This window comes from Tenrec ecaudatus, chromosome 2 (assembly GCF_050624435.1).
Source record: "Tenrec ecaudatus isolate mTenEca1 chromosome 2, mTenEca1.hap1, whole genome shotgun sequence".
Lineage (NCBI taxonomy): Eukaryota > Metazoa > Chordata > Mammalia > Afrosoricida > Tenrecidae > Tenrec > Tenrec ecaudatus.
In genome coordinates this window covers 288,927,824-288,955,510 of record NC_134531.1, presented here as the reverse complement: position 1 = coordinate 288,955,510, position 27,687 = coordinate 288,927,824, and the positions used below count along the sequence as shown (strand labels likewise).

The 27,687-nt window shown below is 40.6% G+C and overlaps 1 protein-coding gene and 1 pseudogene across 1 annotated transcript; both read right to left on the bottom strand.

Annotated features, from left to right (window-relative positions):
* LOC142440641 (cell surface glycoprotein CD200 receptor 1-like) lies at positions 1 to 25,526 on the bottom strand. The gene is made up of 3 exons (XM_075542951.1): positions 25,487 to 25,526; positions 377 to 631; positions 1 to 254 (listed from the first exon to the last, which is right to left on the bottom strand). Exons 1-3 carry the CDS (start codon positions 25,524 to 25,526, stop codon positions 1 to 3), a joined length of 549 nt encoding a protein of 182 aa, XP_075399066.1.
* Positions 25,527 to 25,683: 157 nt separating this feature from the next.
* Positions 25,684 to 26,844, bottom strand: LOC142440640 (ZZ-type zinc finger-containing protein 3 pseudogene; annotated as a pseudogene).
* Between the last annotated feature and the right edge of the window lie 843 nt (positions 26,845 to 27,687).

Sequence of the window (27,687 nt, the reverse complement as noted above, 5' to 3'; positions counted from 1 at the left end):
CTAACCTGGATGTAGTTCTAGGGACAGATTCCTGTTCCCAGTCACGTGGGACACAGAGCAGATCACGGTAGACACGTTGCTGTCCTTCCAGCGACAGCTACTCCGGACAGATACTGTCCCGTGGTCCCGAGTGACTTTCTCGGAGTCACAGTTCCCCTCCGGGGTCCAGGAGATCTGTGCAGCCGGCTTCCCTGAAAGGGCCTGGCACAGCGCAGTTCCGGGCTCAGTTTCGACCAGGCTCACCTCGGGGGGCACTGCAGAGACGAAGGGCAAACAGGCTTCAGTCGGAACAGAAGCGACAGATGGAACTTAGAGAGACAGGAGGTGCAGTCCCGGCCCTGGCTGTCTGACATGCCACCGTGGGTGATGGTCTTACCTAGCACTCGGAGGTCATAGTCACGGTGGAAGTTCCCACCAGAATATGTGATTTCACACGTGTACGACCCATCGTGCCTGGTGGTGACTGGATCGATGTGAAGTGCCAGGGGCTGCTCAGGGCTGGAGACCCAGCTGATTCCCTTGACAGCGCAGTTGGTTTCCTTGGTCTCATTTCCATCCCTCCTGTAGGCTCTGTAGCAGGAAGTGTTGTCTCTGAGGAGTATCTTCCAAGTTGAGAGGTAGCCTGTGGTCACTGGGAGAGCAGGGCAGGAGAGCTCCGCCTTTGTGTCCACCAGCACCGACAGTGATACAGTCACTGCATGCACACACACACACACACACACACAGAGGAGGGTGATTTGATTTTAAAATTTGACATAGAGTCCATGTGTTAAATGTATTCATTTTAACAGCATACCAAATTGTCATTTGAGTGGCAATCGTATACCAGACATATTAGATCTATATAACAAATTAAACATGCATAACATGTACGTAATATGTCAAATGAAATCCAAAGATTAGAACACAAAATCCATTAAAATTAGTTTAAGAGTTGTGATATCCATAGAACAACAAAATTAGAAAACAGAATTGTAAATGAAAAGACAACGTATGTTTTCTGTTTGCTGTTCTTTAGTTGCTTCAGTGATCATGTAATTTTTCTTGGAAAAATACTCAGAGAAGCATAATTAGCAATTGACAACTGATCTCTTTCTATTCTGGATGAGCGAATGGGCCAATAGATCACTCCCAAAGAACTCCACCCCACCTCCCACCTCAAGGAGCAGTCCGTAACTGATCCTGCTATTTAGTTAGCATCAGCATGTTACTTAACCTTGACATTAGCAATTTTGAATGTCTCCATCAATCTGTAAATGCTCTGTTTTGCAATGCAGAGGGGATATCCACATATCTTGCTCTAAAGTTTACCTTAGGTTTTACTGAAAATGACACGATTATTTTATTCCTCTTTAAACTATAACAAGGATTTTACTGAAATTTGTAGTTGTAGTTGCCTATTTGTGAGAAACAGAAAGATTTCTCCCAAGTCATCTCCCACAAATATGTTGGACTTAGGACACTGCTTGCAGCTAATGGTAAAAGTTACTTCCCTTGAGGCAATCAGCTGCCAGACTGCTGTCTCCTCCCACCACAGGTGGGCCTGATCCCTGGTGCTGTGGACAATGGCTATCCCTGAGGCTTGTGACCAATGGCTTGGTTCCTGTAGGTGGGGTTTACACCAGACTGATAATTGTGCCAGGGAACAGGTCAAACCAACTCTTGCCATCCAAATTAAGCTGCCCTCCTGAATCTAGGATCCGCCCATCTTGTCACATGTATACCCCCAATCCCTCCTCTTCCCATTGTGTGTATATCCCTAACCTGTCGCCCTCTCATGGCTGTATTGCCATAGTACAACCCCTTCCTGTGACGTATGTCTTTACCTGTGATTAGTGGACTTGCACTCCCCCCAAAGCTATATAGACCTGGGTTAGCAATAAAGAGCTCTCTCTCGGCTCCTCCCTTGACCTCTTGTCAGCTCTTCCTCTCGCATCTTACTCCCCTGTTCCCTTTCCCCTTGTTCTCCTTCCCCTCCCCCTCTCTCCACTTGAACCACCAAACGAGGCTGAGATGAGCATTGCTACCATGAAATGTGTCTGACTCCATTATTTCAATATCTCTTCTATCTCTCATGCGCTCGATGATTTTAATGTAATATGTATATATCTCAACTGTACAATTGTGCCTATCGAACTCGTGATTAGTGGGGGTGGGGGCTGGCACCCCCTCCAACCACATCTCTTAAATTAGATCATTATGAATGCACACACTGTGCCTTTTCATCAAAGAATCACAATACAATAATTTATGCAACCTGCGAGTATGGAGAAGGAGATCTCTGAAATATGACACTTAGTAGGGATCGATTTAGTTAATAAATTATGTAAGTAAATGCTATTATAGAAACTGTCCTTTATATTGGAAAATAATAGCATATACCCTTCCCTGCATATATACCCTACTCCTTTACGAAGGACCCTTGGTGGTGGTAGTGGTGGTGGAGGTGATGGTTGTTAGGTGCTGTTGAGTCTGTTTTGACTCACAGTGACCATATGAATAACAGAAAGAAATACTGTCCAGTCTTGTGCCACCGCCACAGGTGCACTTATGATTAAATCTGTTATTGCAGCCACTGTCTCGATCCATCTGTCAAAGGCCTTCCTCTTTTTCAACGCCCCAGGGGGAGACAACAAACCCAGGGACAGGGGAACAGCAAGTGATGTAAAATCAATGACAAGGAGGGCATCGAATGCCTGGTGGAGCTTAATCAAGTGCAATGTAGCCAAAAGGAATCACTGGAAGATGAATGAATGACAAACACCAGAGTGGGACAAAAGCAAAGTAAAAAGAAATAGAGGAAAGAACTAGAAGGTAAAGGACATTTATAGAGGTATAAATATAGGCACATACATAGATAAATATATTTATATATAATGATAGGGACATAGATCTACATACTTGTATGTTAAATATTAAGGTAGCAGAAGGATATTGGGTCTCTACTCAAGCCCTCCCTCAATGCAAGAACACTTTGTTCTAATAATCTGGCATTCTGTGATGCGCACCTTCCCAACATGGTCACTGAAGATAAAATGGGTGCATAAGCAAATGTGGTGAAGAAAGCTGATAGTGCCTGGCTATCAAAAGATACAGTGTCTGGCATCTTAAAGACTTGAAGATAAACAAGCAGCCATCTAGCTGAGAAGCAACATAGCCCAGATGGAAGAAGCACACCAGCCTGTGTGATCATGAGGTGTCAATGGGATCAGGTTTCAGAAGATCCAGAACAAACCATCATATTGATGAGAATGGGTTGAGGGGGCAGGGTGGAGGGGAGACCCAAAGCCCATCTGTAGACAGTTGGACATCCCCTTACAGAAGGGTGACAAGGAAAGGACGAACGAGCCAGAATACAGTATAGCATGGATGAAATATACCACATTCCTCTAGTTCTTTAATGCTTTCTCTTCCCCCTACTATCATGACCCCAGTTCTACCTTACAAATCTGGCTAGACCAGAGCATGTACAAATAAGAGCTCCCCACACACAGAATCCAGGACAGATAAACTCCTTGGGAACAAAAATGGGCGTAGCCAGACCTTGTTTGTTTTTTAAGAGAATCATCAAAAATGGGTAGCCATCAGAAATGTTTTACGGAACTATTTTTCATCTTGGAACATAAACTATTTTAAAATGTATATTCAAGCATTGAAATTTAATCAAATTAATCATTTTTACTGCCTCATTGGGACATTGGTATTGTGTCTGTGTATGTGGTTGTGTGTGGCAATGAAGAATGCAAGGGTTATGAATGCAAGTTGGTGTCTCTGCCCTTAGTATGCTGTGGCCCAGCAATTTTACCCACCATTCCTATGGTGGAAAATGTCAGCACTGTAAAACGGGCAAATCATGCCTGTGATTGTGTAATCTCGTGTCAACTAGAGGATATTAAGAGTGAAGGAGCGGAGTCTAGTCTGTCAATCAGGTCACAGAGCGATGCCTCCTTGTGGGAGTGGCCTTCTCATAAGAGTTCTGGGAACTTTCTTCCTTCCTGGAGGCAGGACACCCACTCTCTCTGCTTCACCTTCCTGTTGACAAGCCTCTATTAACGCTGCTGATGGCAGACAAAGCCCTGAGATGCTTGTCCACTGCCACTGGATCCACAAGACTTTTCATCCACCGGCCTATGATCTTCATGCATTCGGATTCATTACATGTGCTGTGTGAGTCTGAAGAGGAATTTATAGACTAGTATTGGACATATGGGTTAATATCAGACTTATGGACTTGATCTTGCCTGAGCTGGAATGTTTTCTTAGTATACAATTACTCTTTGATAGAAAGCTCGTTCTTACACATATATGAGTATCTCTGGATTTGCTTCTTTAGGCAGCCTGGACTAACACAATACCATTGCACGATTAGTAAGAAATGTATTTTGGCCTTGTGGACCTCCTGAAAGAGCCTTGGGGAACCCCAAGCATCCTAAGACCACACTTGGAGAACCACTACAATAGTGATCCTCCTCCTTCTTCCTCAAACCACCTATGGCATATTCTTGTATAATCATGTACTGACAAAAGAGGAATATCAACTCTCGAGTGTTATGTGATCTTGACATCCCAAAGCACAGAGCATCATACTGAGAGCCCTACTCAAGTAGGAACATATAAGGAGGAATCTGGACTGGATACAATTGCAATGGACCATCTTAGTCCAGTTGCCCAACTAATGTTGATTTTCCCAGTTGTCAAGGTTTCATTGGAATGTGCATAATTACCATTGGTAGAGCCCATTGGTATCAAGAGCTATGATACTCTTCTTTAAAAAACAACAACAGAAAACCTTTGAAACATTCAACTGTGCCCAAGAAAATAGATGGAAATCAATATTGCAGAACTAGGAAAATGAGGGAGATTTAGCTCTAAAGGATATTTGGATAGTGGTTCCCATCATACCTCCACTTGTACCTTGTAGTGTATGAACCTTGTAGTGTTTGAACCTTGTAGTGTTTGAACCTTGTAGTGTATGAACCTTGTAGTGTTTGAACCTTGTAGTGTTTGAACCTTGTAGTGTATGAACCTTGTAGTGTATGAACCTTGTAGTGTATGAACCTTGTAGTGTATGAACCTTGTAGTGTATGAACCTTGTAGTGTATGAGGTTGTGAATGACAGCAGACCAAGACAAACCTACTGAAATGGTACCCAGCTGCAACTCCTCTGCTAGATACCTTATCTTCACCTGGACATATTAAGACAACTTCTGGTGGTGGTATATACAGCTATTGATCGGATTAATGCATTTCTTTAGATGAATCTGTTTGTCACTAAAGACCCCAAGTCCATTTCAATTTTATTTTTCTCCTTTTTTTATTTAATCATTTTATTGGGGTTCGTACAAAGCTTATCACAATCCATACATCCATCCATCGTGTCAAGCACATTTGAACATTTAAGTCACTGAAAGTACTATTTAGGCTTGAAGGATAAGGAGTCTGGAAGGATTTTGTTTGTTTGTTTGTCTGTTTTTAAAGAAACATACTAACTATGTTTATAGAGCCCATCTCAAGAAAATAAAACAACAACAATATCCTTTTAAACTTGTCATACATGTGTTTGTTAGTTTTCGTTGCCTCCCCTCCCGACACCACCCCTCCTGTTGCAGTTCCCTGTCCCTGGCCTCCTGATAGTCTTGTCAAACCATGTTTATTTTTTGTTTTGCCTATGACAAAGCTGATATTAAATATTTACCTTTGTTAGAGTGTCTGAGTTTGCTAAGCAAACCGTTCTCCAGCTTTATCGGTGTCTTATGTTGTTTGAGAGAGTTGTCATTATTTTTTATTGATGTGTCAAATTCCATAGCATGAAAGTACCAGAGCTTGTTGATTAATTCCTCTATGGTTGGGGTGTTTGGTTGTTTCCAAGTTTTGACTGTTATGGACATTGCTGCAATCAATGTAGGAGTAACTATGTCTGTTCATTTTGCATTCTAGATTTCTTTAGGGTATATATCCAGTAGAGACACTACCAAATCAGAAGGTGCTGGTATTTGCATTTGTTTAAGGAAGTGCCACACTGACATTCACAGTAACTGTAGAATTCTACAATCCCACCAGCGATGTAAAAGTATTTCTGTCTCTCCACATTATCTCAACATTTACTATTTTCTGTTTTGTTGCATTTTGCCAAAATGTCAGTAGGAGGGTATATCTCGTTGTTGTTTTATTTGTATTTCTTTTATAGCTAATGATCACGAGCATTTCTTCATATTATTGTTGGCCACCTGGATGTTGTCTTTGACAAACTGTCTAATCACGACTTGGGCCCATATTTTGATTGGGTTATTTTTCTTGTTTAGACGTAATTTTCTATGAATTTTTGGAGATTAATTTTTTATTTGATGTATTACTACTAAAGAATTTTCCCAATCTGTGGGTGCTCAATTGACTCTTTTTATTTACTTATTTATTAGTTTATTGACAATTCTCCAATTTGACACCTTCTGCATATATATTTCAGTGCCATTGATTATCCTTGGTTATGGAACTGTTATTGATTTCCTTTACAAATTATTCCACCACCATTAACATAAATTCAATATTCCCCAGGCAAAAGTTTTCCTCGTGATAACCATTGGTGAATTTGGTTTATTTTATTATTTTAGTAGTTTTCTTGATATAAAATTCACACAACATACACTCCCGTGGTAATTCACTCTTTTGAAGAGTTGGGTATCCATCATCACAATCAGTTCTCGCGTTCCCTATGCCCTCCTGAATTCACTGTTTTCTCCTCCATTGTCCTCATCCTCCCCCTTCCCTGTCTCCAATAAATTATTACATTGGTTATTGTCTCTAGTCATCAATTCCATTTGTGTTTCATATACTGGAGAAACTAATATAAACTATAAAAATAAAAAAGAAATAAGTAGTAGTAATAACAATATTAATCATATGAATATAAAGAGTTTAAAGGGAAGGACCACCAACAATATTTTTTTTAAAAAAACACAGAAGAACTTTCTGTTGTGCGATAAGTAAGACATATTTAAGCCTAGAGCAAATTTAGGTTGGCTCAACATAGAGGTCGACTATCATATTATACCAAGATTGATCTACCATAATCAAGTTTACAATAGTCTCTGTCTGTTAGCCAAGCTGTTTCAGGCCCTTGCCTGTGGCCAGAGGGCATCTAGAAGAGTCTTAATGAGACTAGAGAATCCGCAGATGGATTTTGGGATTCCACTGACCTCCTGCAAATTGGGTGTTCACAATTTACACTCTGATACTTTCTTCTTCATATTTGAATTTTATTATTGTCATCTTTGGATCATACCGGTTGGTGTACTTCTTTCTTGTGGACTTAGTTGACCTCTCACTTAGATGGCTTCTTATTTGAATGCAAGCTTTTAAGACCCCAGACACTATTTCAAATGATAGCTGAGCACCTTCTGCTTTTTTCACCACACTTTGCTGAAGCACCCTTATCTTCAGTGATCATTTCATGAAGGCAAGTACTAAGCAGGGCTATGTGATCAGAACTAACTGTTTGGGAGCTGGAGCTAGAGTTAATTGGGAGCCCAGAATCTATCTGCTTGTCTACGGGTTATGCACTACTGGTTTACTCCGCATTTGTATTATAACAGAAACAAAACCCCATAAGACCACCAACAACAACAGCCACAAACCACCCAACCAACCAACAAAAATAAACATGCCTATCCACAAACAAGGAAATCCAGTCAATACAACTATTATTCAAATTTATGCACCAGCTACTAAAGATAATGATAAAATTGAAGAATCCTACTAATGTTTTCAGTCTAAAATTGATCAAACAGGATTCAATCAAGATGACTTGATAAGTATTAGTGATTGGAATGCAAAGTTGGAAACAAAGAGGAAGGAACCATAGTTAGAATACATGGTCTTGGTAATAGAACAAAGATAGAGATTTCATGATAGAAGTTTGCAAGACTAATGACTCGTCAATTAAAAATACCTTTTCTTTCAATAACGCAAAAGGACTTCTCCAGATGGGATACGAGAAATGAAACTGACTACATCAGTGGGAAAAGATGATGGAGAAGCTGATATCAGCAGATCGAACCAGGCCATTGGCCAACTGTGGAGCAGCCAATGGATGGCTCATATGAGAGTTCAGGTTGAAGGTGAAGAAAATTTAAACAAGTGCAGAAAAGCCAGGATATGACCTTGAGTTTATCCAACCCAAATTTGGAGAACAAATCAAGAACAGACTTGATACATTGAACAGATACATTGATACAATGACAGAAGACTGATGGGCTGTGGCAGGGCATCAAGAATGTAATACATTAAGAAAGCAAAGATCCTCTGCTTTGAAAATATAAAGAAAATATTAAAGTGGATGTCAGAAGAGACTTTGAAGTTTGCTCTTAATTACAGAGTAGCTATGGCAAAGGGAAGAAATGATGAAGTCAAAGAATGGAACAGAAAATTCCAATGGGCAGCATAGTAAGCCATAGGTGAGTTTCTGAGACTGTAAGTGTTTATGGGAGTAGAAAGCACAGTCTTTTTCCCGCGGAGCTGCTGCTGTTTGTGACCTGAATACCATGAATATCACTGTTTAAATGTATAATCTCTAAGAAAAAAGAGTCTGGAATAGGTGTTAGAAGTACCGTATATACTAAAAAAAAAGCCAACCCGAGTATAAGCCGAGGTACCTAAATATTACCTGGGAAACCAGAAAAACAGATTGACTCGAGTATAAGCCTAGGGTGGGAAATGCAGGATGTGAATTAACACAGAGACCAGAGGGGAGAGAAAGAGCACAGCCACAGACACATCCTTATCAGTTCAGCTGCCAGCGTAAGTGAATCACTCTGGGTGCTTCTGGGAATTGGAGTCGTCCATGTCATAGGACAGCTTTGATTGGTTAGATGTGAGTAAACAAACATTCAAAGTCCTGCAGTGTCAGTGGGGCTTTGAATGAACAGCGGAGGAATGCCAATCACCCTTGAAATGTTACACCTCGCTGGAGTACCACTGACCCATGTACAAGCCAAACCCCAGTTTTTCAGCACATTTTTTGTGACAGCAGAGAAACTACAATAGCATTGCCTCACCATTGAGCTTTTACATGATTTCCCAGATATTATAATCAAAAGGAATCCTGGAAGAAATCGTGCTGAGAAGAATGAATAGCAAAACCCAAGAGAATCAGCATGGTTTAAAGGATGGACTATATTGTATACATTGGTACACACTCCCCCAGACTCCCGTTACGAGGCAGATACACTCATCTCTCAACTGCTGATGGGGCTGGAGTCTAAAATATTCAACTGTCCCTTTTTCTGGTGAATTAGCTTCAACTGAATCAGAGTGGCTTTACCAGTCTGCCTCAGTCCAGCAGAGCCAAGTGATGCACAGACACAAAGAGAGAGGCAATCCTTATCTCAAAATGGAAACTCCCATTGTAATGTTCCAGAGCTGCCAAGGTAGCAGCCTGAAACTAGTTTCCAAATGAGACTGCATTCTTGCTTAGCTTTCCTTTGGTCTCACCTTGACTCCTTCAGTTCCATTATTCTATGAGTTGATTCTCTAGAAGTCATCTGCACACACCATACTTCTAGGAAACCTTTACTAAGATTTTTTGCTTTCCAATTAGTAAAACTTTCCTACCACTTTTATAGGACTTCTGAGTATAATGACTTGCATTGGGAAGCCCTTCTCCTCTCTAATTTTAAAGGGATTTTCCAATATTTTGTCTAATATTTTCATTGGTTCGCTTAAAAATATTTTCCAATTAATCCACCTGGAATTTCTTTTTGGTTATTCTATGATCGCATCTACTGTTTTCCTTCCTCACTCCCATCCTGTCCACTCCCTCTCGCCACCAAGATGCATGTCTGTATTTAGGTTTTTGTTTGTTGGGCATAGTCAGTTATTCAAACAGCATGCACTCAATTTCTATTCTTTCTGAATTTCTCAACTTTCATCTTTCACACGAACTAAGGCCCGATATATGCATATAAATGAATCAGTTTAATGTCATTGATCTATTTGCCTATCATGATCATCGATCATGCGTTCATAATTTCTATGTTAATATTTTGCCTGGTACAGGAGGTGTCCTTTCATTGTTTTCATGTCTGTATTCCGCTACCAAACTGAGATGCTTACCTTTGTGTTCCCTATGAAGCCTAGCATGGTGCCTAATAGAAAAAGCCCGGTGTATCTTCAAGAAAAATTTAACTGCTTTCGAGAAGTGAGTCATTCAGAATACCTCGCAGCAAACACTTAGGCACCCAAATTCTTTCATCGATCATGAGATCAGGCCATTAGCTAATGTTTCTAAGCAAGTCCAACGCTCCATTCCCCCAGTCTGAACCTTAGATAGTTTTACCTTGCATAGGAAGGGTTGAACTGATTTCCATCTGCTTTCCATCCACAAGTGCACTAATTGCTGTAGTTGGATAATATTCTAAAAAGAATCAATGTTCTCAAAAGAATTTATGTTCTCAAATGGAATGAAAAATATTCATAGAAAAGCATAAACAAGACACAGCAGAAAATCAGTTAACCCAAATTAAAATTTCATGAACATCCTTACAAAACAAAATTAGAAATTATGCTATCAATAGGATAAGAACACAGTTAACATTTTTACATTAAACATATAAACTACCAATCTCAGGATGAAACACTGGCTTTGCTTTTTAGCTTGTTGGGCTGTTTCGTTACTTGTGATTTATATGTGAAATACCTGAATGCTTTCTCAATTTAATATATGCAGTTGTAGACAAAGCTGAAATTCCTTTCACTAACTTCTCTTGTCCCATTTGCAGCTATAACCATTACATCAAATAAGTCAATCTTAAAAACTCTCTCCTTTCACTTTGATTCCAACTCATGTTACCCTGTAGGGCTGAGTAGAACTACTCTACAGGATTCCCAAGGACAGATGTAAATATATTTATATGTAATGATAGGGAAGTAGATCTATGTACATATATTTATATGTTAAGTATTAAGGTAGCAGATGGACATTGAGCCTTGAATCAAGTCCTCCCTCAACGCAAGAACACTGTGTTCTAATAATCCGGCATTCTGTGGTGCTCACCTTCCCAACATGATTGCTGAAGACAAAATGGGTGTGTAATCAAATGTGGTGAAGAAAGCTGATGATGCCCAGCTAACAAAAGATATAGCATCTGGGTCTTAAAGATCTGAAGATAAATAAGCAGTCATCTAGCTGAGAAGCAACATAGCCCACATGGAAGAAGCACACCAGCCTGTGTGATCATGAGGTGTCAATGGGATCAGGTATCAGGCATCAAAGACCTAGAACAAAAAATCATATCAGTGTGAATGAGGGGAAGTGCAGAGTGGAGACCCAAAGCCCATCTCTAGTCAGTTGGACATCCTCTCACAGAAGGATCACAGGGAAGACCAGCCAGCCCGGGTGCAGTGTGGCACCAATGAAACATACGATTTTCCCCTAGTTCTTTAATGCTTCCTCTTCCCCCACTATCATAACCTCAATTCTACCTTACAAATGCAGCTAGACCAGAGCATGTACACTGGTATAAATAAGAGCTTGCAACACAGGAAATCTAGGCCAGATAAACCCCGTAGGACCAATGATGACAGTAGCAATACCAGGAGGGAAAGAGGAAGGTGGGGGAAGAAAGGGAGAATCGATCCTAATGATGTACATATAGCCTCTTCCCAGAGGGCTGAACATTAGAAAAGTTGGTGAAGAGAGACAGTGGTCAGTGTAAGACATGAGAGAAAAAAAGAGAAAACTATAAATTGTCAAGGGTTCACAAGGGAGGTAGGGTGCGGGGTGTGGGGCAGGATGGGGAGCTGATCCCAAGGGTTCAAGTAGAAAGAAAATGTTTTGAAAATGATGATGGCAACATATGTACAACTGTGATTGACACATGGATGCATGTATGAATTGTGATAAGATCTGTAAGAGCCCCCAATAAAATGATTTATCCCCCCAAAAAATCTTCAAAGAAGTAGACTCCCTCATCAGTTCACCCACAGAGCAACTCATGGGCTTAAACCACCAACCTTTCTGTTAGCTGCCTAACACTTAACCCACTGCACCATCAGGGCTCCATTACATAAGCTTGGTGTAACTCATGGTTCATTTACATATATACATATGTAACAACTTACACATAAATAGTCATATCTACAGGCACCCATTCTTCAAAATATGCATCAGAGTGGCTTGTGTGTTCCCACCACTAGTAAACGGTGTCTTATTATTTGTTTTATTCTGCGATTTGCTTTTTAAAACAATATCCTGTCTTTAATTTAAGAAATAAATTTCATTGAGGGACCATGCATATACAATAAAATGCATGTATTTTAAGTGTACAGTTTGATTTATTGTAAATATATATGTATACACTTACATGTAACACAACCACAGTGAAGCTGTAGAACATTTCTATGACCCAGAAAATTTTCTAATGGTCCTTGCAATCCTTCTGTACCCCAGCTCCTGGGCTATAGAATTGCTAAGTCAGAATGGACTTAATAACAGTGAGTTGGGTTTTCTATTACTTGTCTTCTCTCTGACTGCTCTTTTAACACCTCAGCAATCATTAGGACTCATTAAGACAAGACGCATCTGACATTGATGCGGTCTCATTGAAGCACCAAAGACAACCTTGTTCTCAAATATAGCTTACATCTACAGATCTAGAGGTAGGATTCCAACTTATATTTATATATATTTTCTGCAGGGGGGCTGCGGGGGCTGGCAGTATGCACAATTCAATTCATAGTAATCATCAAATAAAATTGGATCTCAGTCATCAAGAGATATTACACACGGAAGAATGAGCTACAGAGCACCAGGTCCTGGCGAGGCTGGGGAGCAACCGGAATTTTTTACATTGCTGCTTGTAATGCAAATAATTATATTCACATTTGAAAACTTTGAGCAGTTTTTTGAAAAATCACACATATGCTTCCCATATAACCTGGCCATTATGCGGCTAGGTATGCACCTTCAAGGTCGTGTGTGTGAATATTCAGGATAGCCCCAACCTGGAAATAATCGAGTAGCCAAACCGGGAAATAAATGCTTTTCAACAGGTGAATGGCTAAAATGCATTTCAACAGGTGAATGGCTAAACTACCCACTTAGTAGAGTACATGGATGAATCTCAGAAACATGTGGTTGAGTGAAGCAAGACAGACACAAAGGAGAACATATATAATTCACTTAAAATCCAACTGATTTTGTGATAAATACCTATGGGTGGTTGCCTGCAAATTGGGAAAAAGGCGGGGAAGAACTGGAAAATACGTAAGTAATATTTTAAAAGTGATATTTCGTGTCTGGCTTGGAGTGGCCATTTACAGGGGTGTGCAACTGTCCAAACTCATAAAACTGTACATTTTAAATCAATACAGTAAATTTGCATAATCACATCTTAATGAGTTAAACATGGCAATGAAAATAGTATCAAACATCAGCTTTCAGATGTCACGTAACGCTAGAAAACACACCCACACCAATGAACACACATAAAATACAAATGAGAAATTCATGACACGTAAAAGCCACCTTCTAAAAGAAAAGTCTTACATTTAAGTGAAATCACTAGTAGAATTAAGATTGTTTTGTCATTTCGATACTACTGAACCTTCTGACTTTGAGCACCAGAAGTTTGCTTCCTCAAAGCCTCACAGTCAGATACCCGAGCAAGACCCCACTATCCACCCCACAGGCCCGACATGGGCATGACCGTGCAAGTCTGACACGGGCGTGACCGTGCAAGTCTGACACGGGTGTGACCGTGCAAGTCTGACACAGGCGTGACCGTGCAAATCTGACACGGGCGTGACCGTGCAAGTCTGCCATGGACATGACCGTGCAAGTCTGCCATGGACATGACCGTGCAAGTCTGTTTTTCAGAAGCCTTCCTCTAGTGAGAATGAAAGGGTCCTCAGAACAGCACAACGTTTTCCTGGGATGCAAACAGTGTCTACGATAAAATCTATGCTCCGCTGTGCTCTATTGACAGGAGCACTTGGGATTTTTGGTATTATTTCATTCTCGACTTAAATTGTTAGTTTATTAACGATTATGAACCAAACTAGAGCTTGGATAGTGCCAGATTTCAGTAGTGGTATAGTTGATCCAATTTAGTTGTTATTTCTAGCATTTGAGAAGGAAAACAAAAAAATAATGTTTTCTTCCTTTTGGTTATCAATTTGCAGGTTGTTCTGGAGAATATAAACCGTTCTAAGGACTTTGAGGGAAGACAAGAAATTTAAACTAAGAGAAAACTTAATTTGGAGCAACATTTTAGACTAAAAAAATAGAGTGTTACTTTATTGTGATGACCATAAAATTCCAAAGAGAATAGTATGGACTCGTTTTATCTGAAACTTATATTGACAATTCTTGACAAGATGTCAAAAAGGCCTCTACACTAGGACTGAGACAGTTAGCACTCCTTATTCCTTATAAATTTTGCAACTAATGATTTTTTTTAATTACCCAGCATTTAATAAATTTGCTATGAAAAATTGAGTGATATAAATATTCATTAAAATTGTGACAAGATATTGATCTCAACAAGAAAAACTAAGAAACAGAATTATTCTACTCTTCATCTGGTGTTTCAAGTTTCAAACTTCAAAATGCAAGTAATTATCAATAACTTAAGCAATGGTTTCAAAATATGAGGAAATGATTTTAATGCATATTAACTTTAATGCATACTAGTGCATATTTAACTTTTGATGTAAGGAGATGAATTTATGTGCAAAACCGTGTCTTCAAAACTTGGACTATCGTTCTTATCACAACTAATGAAAGATATTCAGAGGACATTACAAACTGAGCCATTAAGTGGCTAGAATTTAAAATGATTTCTCCTAAAGATTCTTGTTTTCATTTAAAATGAGTGCAACTTTGTGACCGAGAGCTTTATTACCCAGAGGAATTTCAAATTACATTGGCAGAGCAGTTTTATTTACTTACTTTTAGCATATAGCTGTTTTTTTTTCTAATCACAGATATGATAAAAGACAAAGCAGAAGAAAAGAAAAAAAATAAAATAAATAAAAAGACAAAACAGAATTTTTCTCATGAATTTCTTTGGTTCTAGAAAGGTTAAAATGTCAACCTCAGTGTTGTGGTTGGCGATTTTGGTTGTCCGACATTTTTAAAAACCGAAGAGTGTGAATGTAGGTACGATCTAAATGTTTCTTTCCCAACACTTTTTAAGCTACGAGTGAATACACATTGGAAATCATGGCATTTATTTGCCTCATTATTTTCTTCGTAGTCAGTTACGCTGAAGTCCGCTCTCACTCCAGCTCTATCCTCATAATCATTGGTGTTTTCAACCCATTGTTGCAGCCACTGGTTCAATTCGTGGCCTTGAGGGTCTCCCTCATTTTCACTGAGCCCCGGTAATGCGGTGGTTAAGTGTTGGGCTGAGAACTGCACGGTAGGCAGTTTGAAACCACCAAGAGCACCATGGGCGAAAGACGGGGCTTTCTATGCCTTAAATGGGGGCAGTCTCAGAAATCCACAGACGGTCAGCGTTTACTCAATGGCAGTGAGTTTTGCTTTTCAGTGATATTCCTTACTTCTCACCCATTGCCTGGGACCAACGCCTCCAGATCCAGGAGGACAGCAGAAACGGCCATACAAGGTTCCTAAGCCTGAAAGTGTTCAATGAAGCAGACTGCCGCAACTTTGTCAAGATGTGGGTCAATTGTCAAGAAAATGGGTTAACTTGATGTCTGCCTAAAAATAGATCTCATCTAAAGTAGTGGTTCTCAAAGTGTGGTCAGCAAATTCATGGAAACCCAGAAGGGCCAAGCAGAAAGTCTATGAATGTTAGAAATGTGAAGAGAGGGGGCCTAAGTGAATGTTTTATTTCTGGCATACAGTAAAATCTATGAAAGTCGGCGACTATAAGCGCCAACGATGCCAGAGAAGGACAGTGCAAATGTCCTTTGCCAAAAGGGGTGACAGAAAATTTGTGAGATTGCCCCTCTCGACGTTCGGAACCTTTCTCAATCGGTCTAAGTAAGATGGACTGGTCAAGTTGGGGCTCTTGCCGTTTTTTATGGTATAGCTCAGAAGTAACTCAAAAGCAATATAATTTGTAGATTTATGGATTATTAGTTTTCCCCCCAAATTTTATTTTACTAAATAGCAAAAGTAATGTCTGGCTATAAGGCCCCATAAGATCTTTCCTACTGAAGCCATGTCAGACCAATGCATTCATTTTAAGATAAATGTTGGAAACAAAAGAAATGTCACTCTGAGTCAGCATCAGAGTTTGAGTTTTTTATTTTTTGAGAATTTCATGATCAGGCTTTCACTCCTGAGTGACATATTAAAGTAAATAAGCAGCTGTGGAGGAAGGAGAGAAATGATGCTGATACTTGTTTATTCAATTAGTATATCTAAACAGACAAACAAACAAAATCACTGCCTCACAGAATGATTTTGGAATTTTTTTCCCAGAGAAAAATGCATTAGAAGGAGAATAAATAGAAAAATAAAATGTTTGCCATTTTAACAATATAAAATACAATATGACTTTTAAAATAATCTATTTTATTAGTACCACTCCATCATCATAAAATCTTGCTACCAACAAAAGGAAAGGGCCGAACTATAAAATATGCAATTTATTATTATAAATAATATCTTTTCTCCACATTACATTTTTTCCAAAGCTGGTGGAAGGAAAAAGTGTGCAAACATGTTAAAATTTTATGATTAAATTTTTACCTAAATTAATGAACAGCTGTACACTTCAGCATGGATAAATCTCAAACATGATATTTTAAAAAATGAAAGGACTCATCAAAGAATGCACAGCAGATGCTTCTAATGAAGGGCATAAAAGATAATAGGTACAGCAGATATAGGTTAGCCAACTGTTTTCTGAGTATGAGCATCAGGTCGCTGTGCAAACATGGGGACACCAGGCAGGTGAATGAACAAAGTCCCTGTCCTTGGGGAAAGTTCTGTCATCTTTTCATTCCATTTTTTTTGACGAATCTTTTGAGGATCCCTCAGAGAGATAGTTAAAACACAAATCCATTCCCATCTAGTTCAATCTAACTCAAAGTGACTCTGGACATAGTCGAGCTGCCACAGAGAGTTTCCCTGGCTGCCGTATCTTTCACCCACTGTGCCACCAGAGCTCCTGATAAGAACTGTTAAAACTTTTAAAAAAATTAATGTATAGTGTGTTTAAAATGCAGTGATACTGACAGGGCACATCCTAATCCTGATTCCAACTCATTTTTTAGCTGCAACAAATAAATGGAAACTGGGTTATTTCAGTAACTGAGATGACAATCAACCATTTCACAAACCACTGGTATGTAAAGAAGAAGCGCAAGCTGCACCAGAGGTATTAACAAAAACAAAAAACAAAAAGCAAACAATGGAGGCTCCAGGAATTGACAGGCTACTAACTGAAATGTTTCAGCACACTAATACGGCACTGGAGGGACTGTATTTCTGTGTTGCCCACAAATTCAGAAGTGATTACCTGCTCAACCGACGGGAGGAGATCTATATTTGTGCCCATTGCAGAACAGTGTTATGCTATAGAATGTAGGAATTATTGAGCAATGATCCTAATATAACACACAAGTTAAACCCTTCTGAAGTTGATTCAGACAGGATCGCAGCAATATGCGACCAAGAAACTGCCAGAAATTCAATCAGAGAGCAGCCAGTGTTGGAGGGGCTGTGGTGAAGTAGGACCCCTCCTCCACTGCTGGTGCTCGTGTAGATTTGTACAGCCACTGTGGAAAGCAATCTGGTGATATTTAAAGAAAATAGAAATTGATCTACCTTCTGATCCAGCCATTCCTCTACTTGGCATATTCCCGGTAGAAGCAACAAATAAAACACGATCAGTCATCTGCGCTCCAATGTTTATTGTGGCACAATTCACAATCACAAAGACTTGGAAACAGCCTAAGTTTCCATCGATAGACGAGTGGATTAGTAAACTTTGGCACATACACACAATGGAGTACTATGCAGCACTGAAAAGCACGGATGAGCACATGAAACACGTTATTTCATGGGAAGAGCTGGAAGGAATTGTGTTAAGCAAGGTAAGTCAGACTCAAAGGGACAGGTATAACATGAGTCCCCTGAGGTAAGTACAATCAGCATGACAGAAATAGAAGAATAAACATCCATCCCACAATAAACGGGGGGAAGCATAGATAGTTGGAGGGAGAGCAGGCCACACTTAGGGAGGTACATGAGAACCCAGCATAAAGAAGGGGAAGTAGGGCAGGGGGAGGAAGAACTGGGATGGGGAGAATCCGAGTGGATGGTATGGGGGGAACAGGGCACTAACCCACCCGGGGGAGAGTATTGGTTGTGCCCCCACAGAACTGGAACATGCATACAGACCACACCATGACACACCAAACAAAGAGGGCAACGTAAAGTATGGAGGATTACACAAAGAGACTGGACCATACGCTGGCCCCATCCAGAATTAGCCTGACGCCCACAATCGAAGGGAGTAATACAGAAAATGAAAATAGATCATCTGGTGTGGGAAAGGAACTGACCCACCACACCAGACCCAGAAGGAAGCTGAAACAAAGGAAGGAGAAAGGATGTAGTGGTGTACAGCTGGGGCCACCAAGCTCAGAGGATGATAGCCCGGCTCAAAGGGCCCATCGTACAGAGAGGACCCTACAGCTGGCGACACTGCAAGATGCAACATCTTGCACCGACCCATAGCCCTGCACGGGACAAAACTTGAGACACAGTGGGGGATGTGCGACTGAGCTGACCCCACCACACTGAGGCAAACACTGGGGGCGTGCAATGGAGCAGCGGGGGAAGCAAAGCAAAGAGATCCCGAGGGAGTATAAAGGATAGACTTTGGGGCCAGGACATGGCACCCCACAAGACTCATCCGGAAAACACTCTTAAAGGCCAACAAACAGACATCAAACTACTAACAGAATCTTTTTCTTTTTTTCTTTTGCTTTTTGTTTTGTTTTTTCTTTTTTGTTTTTTACCTTGTAAACTTTGTATGTTAGTGGCTTTTTTGTCTATCAGCATGTCAGTGTTGCTGCTGTCGAAGCCATGTTCTTATGTGCCACTTGGGTGCTGTCAAAGTCATCTGCATTTGTATGCACATATTACTATATCTGCAGGTCCACCTAGACAAGATAGGCTGGACAAACAATGTGAGAAGAAAATAACGGGACCAACGGTCCTGGAGGGACATGAGAGCGTGGGAGGTAGGGGAAGGGAGGAGGTGTTGGCCAACACAGAGACAAGGGAAAAGCGAGTGGTTCAAAACCAGAGGAGGGAGGGGAGGACTGGTAGGGAGTGACCAAGGGCGAGGTAACTGAGAGGAATTACTGAAACCAGAATGAAGGCTGAACATGGTAGTGGGACAGGAGGAAAGTGTAAGGAAATAGAGGAAAGGCGTAGGAAGCAAAGGGCATACATAGAAGCCTAAATACAGACATGTACATATGTAAATATATTTATGAATATGGGGGAAATAGACCTATGTACATATATTTATAGGTTCAGTAGTAGGGTAGCAGGTGGACATTGGGCCTCCTCACGCCCACTTCCTCAATACAATAGCACCTTGCCCAGCTAAACGGTCATTTCATGATACAAACCTTCCCAACATGATCACTGAAGACAGACGTGTGTGTAAGCGAACGCGGTGAAGAAAGCTGATGGTGCCCAGCTATCAAAAAGATATAGCGTCTGGGATCTTAAAGGCTTGAAGGCAAACAAGCGGCCATCTAGCTCAGAAACAACAAAGCCCACAGAGAGGAAGTGCACAACCTAAGCGAATACAAGGTGTTGAACGGACCAGGTAGCAGACACCAAGGAACAAAAACCATCATTGTGTGATCACCTTCCTCACATAAACGCTGTAGACGAATGTGTGCATAAGTAAGTGTGGTGAAGAAGGCTGATGGTGCCCGGCTATTGAGAGCTATAGCGTCCGGGGACTTAAAGGCTTGAAGGTAAACAAGCGGCCATCTAGCTAAGAAGCTATAAGGGTGCATTAGTCAATTGATGGTATGTATGGATTGTGATAAGAGTTGTATGAGCCCCAACAAAAAGATCTATTAAATTTAAAAAAAGAGAGAAGGCAAACTTACCAACTAAGAAAACAGCCATAACTGACAGTAGCCGTGGGTCAGCTGTTCTCCTACTACAGAACATTTCTATCTTCTCTCCCCCTGCCCTCCACTCACCAGATGTAGATTGGGTGAGGCTGTCTCTGGGTGTTCCTACTGCTCTGTGCTGGTTATTTCTAGCCCTAGAAGAGTGGACACCTCTTCCTCTTTGCCTCTTTGTTTCACTTTAAGCGTTGGAACCTGGCTAGTCAGCTGACACAGGAAATAGACTTCTGCACTCTGACACAGCAATCGATTCCCTGTGCAAAGAATTGAAGCAAAGACAGAAGATAACAGTTCTTTAAATCATTTTATTGGGGTGCTCGTACAACTCGTATCACAATCTGTCCACCCATCCAGTGTGTCAAGCACATTTGTACATATGTTGCCATCATCATTTTCAAAACACTCTATTTCTACTTGACCCCTTCCTATCAGCTTCTCATGTCCCCCCTTCTCCACCATCTCTCTTCCATGAACCCATAATAACTTCTAAATTTCCCCCCCATGCCTTACACCGACCGTGGTCTCCCTTCATCTGATTTTCTATTGTCCATCTCCCTAGGAAGGGGTTATATGTAGATCATAGTGATCGGGTTCCCCTTTCTCCCCCGCCTTCCCCTTACCCTCTTGGTATCTCTATTCTCATTATTGGTCCTGAGAGTTTATCTGTCCTAGATTCCCTGTATTGCAAGCTCTTATCTGTGTCAGTGTACATGCTCTGGACTAGGCAGATTTGTAAGGTAGAATTGAGGTCATGACAGTGGGGGTAAGGAAGCATTAAATAACTAAAGGAAAGTTGTATGTTTCATTGGTGCCACACTGCACCCAGACTGGTTCATCTCTTCCCTGTAACCCTTCTGTAAGAGGGTGTCCAATTGTCTACAGATGGGCTTTGGGTCTCCACTCACGCTCTCCCTCATTCACATTAATATGATTTTTTTTATTCTGGGCCTTTGATACCTGATCCCATTGACACCTCATGATCAGACAGGCTAGTGTGGACTTTGTTTCTCAGCTAGATGGCCACTTGTTTATTTTCAAGCCCTTAAGAACCCAGATGCTATATCTTTTGATAGTTGGGCGCCATCAGCTTTCTTCACCACATTTGCTTCATTTGCTTATGCACCCATTTTGTCTTCAGCGATTGTATTGGGAAGGTGAAAATCACAGAATGTTGGATTATTAGAATAAAGCATTCTTGTGTTCAGCGAATACTTGAGCTGAGGCCCAATGTCCATCTGCTACCTTAATACTCTACATATAAATATATGTACATAGATCCATTTCCCTATCACTATATAAACTCCCAAACTCTTTCTATGAAGCAAGTATAACTCTGATACCTAAAGCAGGCAAGGATCCTACAAGGATAGAGAATTACAGACCAATGTTCCTAATGAACATTGATGCAAAATTTGATGCAATGTTCCCCATGAACATCGATGCCAAAAAACAAACAAACAAAAAATACTAGCCAATAGAATACAAAAACATATAAAACAAATAATTCACCATGACCAAGTGGGATTCATACAGGGATGCAGGGAAGGTTCAAAATACAAAAGTCCGTTAGTATCATTTACCACATTGACACGAGAAAGTATAAGAACCACATGATAATATCGATAGATGTGGAAAAAGCATTTGACAATATCCAACACCCATTCCTGTTTAAGACACTCAAGAAAATAAGACTGGAAGGAAAAATCCTCAGTATAATGCAAGCTATATATGTGTGATAGGTAGGTTTATTGTGCCAACTTGGCCAATAAACACACGTGGGATTAATAATACTGCAGTTTAGTTGAAGGGCAAAGAAATAAATGGCTTGGCGAGTCTTGCCTTTCTGTCTCTTGCTCTCTGATGATCGGACCAGTCTGCCTCAGCTTGCGAGCTACACTGCCTGTGGGACATCCAACCCATGGACCTTGTCGCTATACTTTGAGGTTCCTTCGAGACCTGCTTTGCCACACCACTGGTGTATGCATCACCTGATCTGGGGACTGTTGGACCCTGCCATCTGGCTGACTGGTTCACTGTTGGTGACCCACCCTGCTGCTTGCTGCTTATGGCTGGACTGCCTGTATTGCTCTACAGAAGACTCAGCAGTCTGCTTCCTTGACTTGCACCCAGCAGCTCTCATGACTTGAAGGACTGCCAGTGTGTTAACTGTCTCATGGAAATGAGTTGAACTGAGCCGTCTGTACTGCTCTGGGGACTAATTAGCTGTTTAATTCTTTGTGTTGTATATATCTCTATATATGTATCTCTCTCTCTTTATTACATATATAATATTATTATACATTAATATATAATATATTAATATTGATAGTATATTATTAATGTTAATATTATCGGTGTATTAATATATTATATCTCTCAATTATATGTATATAATTGTAAGTGTCTTGGTTTTGTTTCTCTAGAGAACTTCGTCTAACACAATGTGAAAGAACAATAGCCAACATAGTACTCAATAGAGAAAAGATTAAAACAATACCACTGAAAAAGGGAACCAGACAAGGATACCCCTTGTCCCCACTCCTCTTTAATATCAAACTGGAGGGCCTAGCTAACAACATAAGGCAAAGAAAATACATCAAATACATTCATCTGAGGAAGAGGTGAAACTATCGTTATTCACAGATGATATGATTTTATATATTTAAAATTCCCCAAACTCCACAAGTGGAGTGTTGGAAGCAATAAAGGAATATGGCAGAGTTGCAGGACATAAGATCAACAAACAGAAGTCTACCAGACTGCTATACACATCAGACAAGATCACAGAAGAGGCGATTATAAAGGTAGTACCCTTTACAATAGCCAAGCACAAATTGAAATATCTAGGGATATACCTGACTAAAAAAAAACAGATTTGTACAAGAAAAACTATAGAATACAATTACAAGAAACCAAGAGTGACCTCAACAAATTGAAGAATACCCCGTGTTTGTGGATCAGAAGACTTGATATAGTAAAGATGTCAGTTCTGCCCAAGGCATAATATAAATCTAATGCTATCCGGACACAAATACCATCATTTTTCTTCAAAGAATTGGAAAAACTGATTATCAACTTCATATGGAGAGGGAAGAAGCCCAGAATTAGCAGAGAACTCCTCAAGAAGAAGGACGAAGTGGGAGAGCTTGCTTTACCTGACACACAGTGGTCAACACAGTGTGGTACTGGTATAACGACAGATACTCAGACCACTGGGAAAGAACTGAAAACCCAGAAATAAAGTCATTATCACACAGACAACTGATCTTTGATAAGGGCCTAAAAATATCAAATGGGAAGTGGATGCCCTCATCAATAAATGGCGCTGGAAAAAATAGATATCTACCTGCACAAAAATGAAGCAGAAGATACAATTTATTGATTTATTTTTAAGTTCATGCTTTACACTCCTTTCTGACATCGATAAACATTACCACGTGGCATTGAAGATGCCCAAGATAAGCAGAATCATGGAAATTTGAATTTAAATGTAAAGCAGAATATTTATCTAACTTGGATTTATGCCTTTAAATTTCCAGTCATGATGACTTCTAGAAGTTTTCTTTACATTGAAAAGCTATGTATTATTGCTAATGTTAGGAGCCATAAAGTTAGTTCTAAATCACAATAGTATGAACAACAGTACAAAATATTTTCAGGTCTGGCACAATGCTCACAATGGCCATTGTGGAAATCACTGTGTCAATTCATTTAATTGTTTCCGGGTTGTTTTTTATAATCCTCTACTAAATATGAATCCTATCAGCGTCTTCCCCAACCCTCTTACCAGCCACATTCAGGGAAAGGTCGTTTGGTGGGAGTTAGAGATTTGGGGCTGGAAGAGCCACACTCAATGCACTGCCCGGCACTCTGTCTCAAGGCAGCCATAGCCCTACCTCACTGGCCTCTGGGAGCCCGGGGTGGAAGGTGGACAACCTGAGCAGCCTGGTACACATTTTTGCCATTTTGTCGATTTCTCTTAGATTTCCTTAAGTTCCTTTCACTCAATGCCCCTCGTCCCGACCTCCCTACCCCATCTAACAGATGGCTGCCTGAACCACCCCAGCCTAAGCAGCAGCAGTCCCCACCCAAACCAGGGACTTATTACTTTTCACTTCCGGGATGCTATGTTCCCTCCTCTGTGAGTAAACACGCTTCTCAGGAAGACACAAACAGACACCGGCCTCTGAGGGCACAGATGCACGCATGTTCACACTGCCATAGCATTACAACTACTTAACTACACCTAAGCCCAGCTCCCATAGATACTACCTCCCTCTGTCCTTACTTCCCTCCTTCCTTTTCCTCCCTCCCCTTTCTTTTTCTGTCTCCTCCCTGCTCCTCCCTACACACACACACACACACACACGCACACACACACACACACACACACACACACACACACACACACTCTCCTCTTCTCCAGGGGGAATTACGTGCTTCCACTCTCCTCCTCCCCAACCCACGATCTCCTCCTGCTCTTTCACTTCCTCTCCTAGTGACAAATATTTTCACTGTAGCTATTAAGTCGTATACCGCTTTTTCTTAAATGAAAGAATACATGTGAATTCTTGCTCACCGTGCAGACTACATTTAATCACTTGTTTAAATAGTAATAATAGTACAACCTTTTATGGATCTTGTGCAGACTACATAAGAGGAAAATTATTACCCTATACATGATTTCTATATTAGGCAGTTTTCTTTGATGAGTGGTACCAACAACTCCAAATACAGAGGCAGAAGGTTGTGTATTTTAAAGGAATTAATGTTGTGCATTAGAGAATTTACACCATTAATACCACAAGCACTTTTCACCACAGTGTGTACACATTACATGATCATCTTGTATAATATTACACTTAAAAATATATCTGAGTGATATTTTTTTAACTGATTAAGGAAGTATTATGCTGATTAAGGATGTATTGCCACAGCTGCCGCCTTTAGGGCGTCACTGCTGGTAATGAGGACAGTTCATGTGGTTAAAAGGAATTAGCCATCAATATGGTGAAGCAGCTCTGATTTACTAATGGCCATAGTGGCCACTACTGGGACTTTGAGTTCTTTTAAAGTGAATATCCTAGAGGCAAACACCATTACGGTTAAAACTTTGTCTCAAGAAGTCAGTTTCTGTGCTGAAAACTATTTACACAGCAAACCGAATGCTACTAAACTATTTTATATAAATACTTTGTCTTCTCATTATCATATTTAGGACCAAGTTCATTGAAACCTTTGGAATTTTCCTCTCTCTTCATTATGTGCTCACATCCCCATCTCACCCATTTAAGAGCAACTACCTAAAAGTGGGTAGAAACCATCTTCACCAGGGAAACTCTTTGCTCACCAGGAATGTTCAGCTGCTGAACAGTGGTCTGGAGCCGCATCGTGCAGAGTTGTACTTGACGAGAACACTCAGGAAGCTGTCATGCAGTGAGTGTCAGTTCAGGGAAAGCAGGGACATTTTCCAGACAGTGCACATATTTAGCAATGAGACCATTGCTATGTGTTGAAGAGGACTAATAAACAATGGGCTCCTCCATGTCATCTGGTCCCTGGAAAGTAGTTTGGGTCAAGGTTATTATAACCGGTGCCCTGGGACACACAGTAGTCTCTGTCTTCTAATGTCTCTGACTTATGAACAGGTTCTAATTGGTGATCTTCCTGTGAATATCTGTTTCATATAGGTAGCTGGAACTAGAATCTCAGAAATCGAAAGACATTTCTGGAGGACAATCCTGGCAGTGCCACCGAATGCCCTGGATGGGTTCTATGCCGCAGTTCTCACACTTAAAGCCCACATGTTGTACAAATCCATTTTCTGTTTGCATTTGTTGATGTTTCTGTTTCTTTAACTTTTAAAACTGTAATGGTTCTTCATATACAGGTAAATTTCCATACAAAATAGGAATAATTTCTTCATCTGATGGCTCTTCAACAGCAGTGCCCAGGTGGCTATGAAAATAGGATCAAGCATGTTCTTCATCCATGTAAGCTGTGGGGAGTACATGTATAAGTTTGGTGTTCTCCCTGGGACTGAAATGCCAGCTTTTGTTATTTTTTTGAGATACTTGTGCACTGGGCTGGCAACCTGTTTGGCTGTCCTATTGCCCAATTCTTCTGCAATCTTCGGCCAGTGCTGATTCTGCTTCTTCAGGAGGGTATTTCAGGAATAACGGTTCAAGTTTTATCATTCATCTACAGTCGGTAATTGGATAATGTTTCAGGTTTGATATCACCGCAGAGGTGTCCCCTTATCATTTGAGGATGACTGCTTGAGCCTTCTGGACCATTGCTCAAAGGCAGTGTAGAATATGAAGGAGACTGCCCATCCTGCTTAGAATCTAAAAGACTTTTGGGTCTAGCAGGCAAACCTACTTTATCAAAAACTAGTTTAACTCTCCTAGTATGTCTTTTACAGTTTTAAATTCTCTTTAAAAGTTCCAAAACTATTGGGATATTGGTCCCATGAAATGTGAGGTAACTGAACAACTCTCTGTTGATATGGAAACCCTATATTAGCCTTCTTCTGGAGTTTTTTTTTCTTTCACAAATCCAATTGGATATTTTAATGCTTCTATCTGGTGTCTGCCTAAACGTTCAAGGTCTGAACTGCTTGAGAACACCGAGCCTCAAGTACAGCAATCGTCTGTAAGTCTCTGCTCTGTAACCGTACAACCAAAGATCTACTCGTTGTGGAAACATTATCTCTTTTCTCTATATCCTGAAGGAGTTGGAGCTATGATGGCCAATAAAGCTTCAGCATTAGAGCTTCAGCTTCAGCTGTGAAGAACACTAAAACCCCTTGAAGTCATGTCTAGTTATAAATGTTTTGTCTTGTATTTGATTCCCCAGTGTTTGCATATATAAATCATCATTGTTAATGCCCAGGTTGCACTGAGACTGCACGTATTAAGTATTTATATGGCTGTATTAGCACAACTTGATATCTTTCGCACGGGCCTGGAAACCACAGATGCTCAAGGAAGCACCACCACCCTGGCCATTCTACGCTCCTGCCACGGCACTAGCTGTGGGAGCCGCTGCCACAGAAAGCTCTACCAAGCTTTATAACTCTTAGGACATGTTTTACCGCTGTTTTTCGATCTGTTCTTCAATCTTTCTGGTCTATCAGGTGAAACTCAGGTGGTGTAGTGCACACACACACAAAATAGTATGAGAATTCATGAAAGAAATCCTCCCCAACACAAGAGTGCTGCGAATTGGCAAGTAAGCAGTTTGAAATCACCAGCCACTCTGTGAGAGAAAGACAGAGCATTCTAGGCCCATGAAGACTGACAGTCTTGGAAATTCACAGAGGCAATTCTACCCCATGCTAAAGGATTTCTAGAAGTCGATATCAACTTGATGGCAGAGAATCATTACTTATAGCTTACTTCATCCTTTCTTCTCCCTTCCCACCTTCTCCACTTACCCATCTCTCTCCCTTTTCCTTCATTTCCACTCCCATTAGACAGCTCTCTTGTAACTCAAGATCCAAGTACCCTCACACAAACCAATATCCCACACACTACTAAAAACTGTACC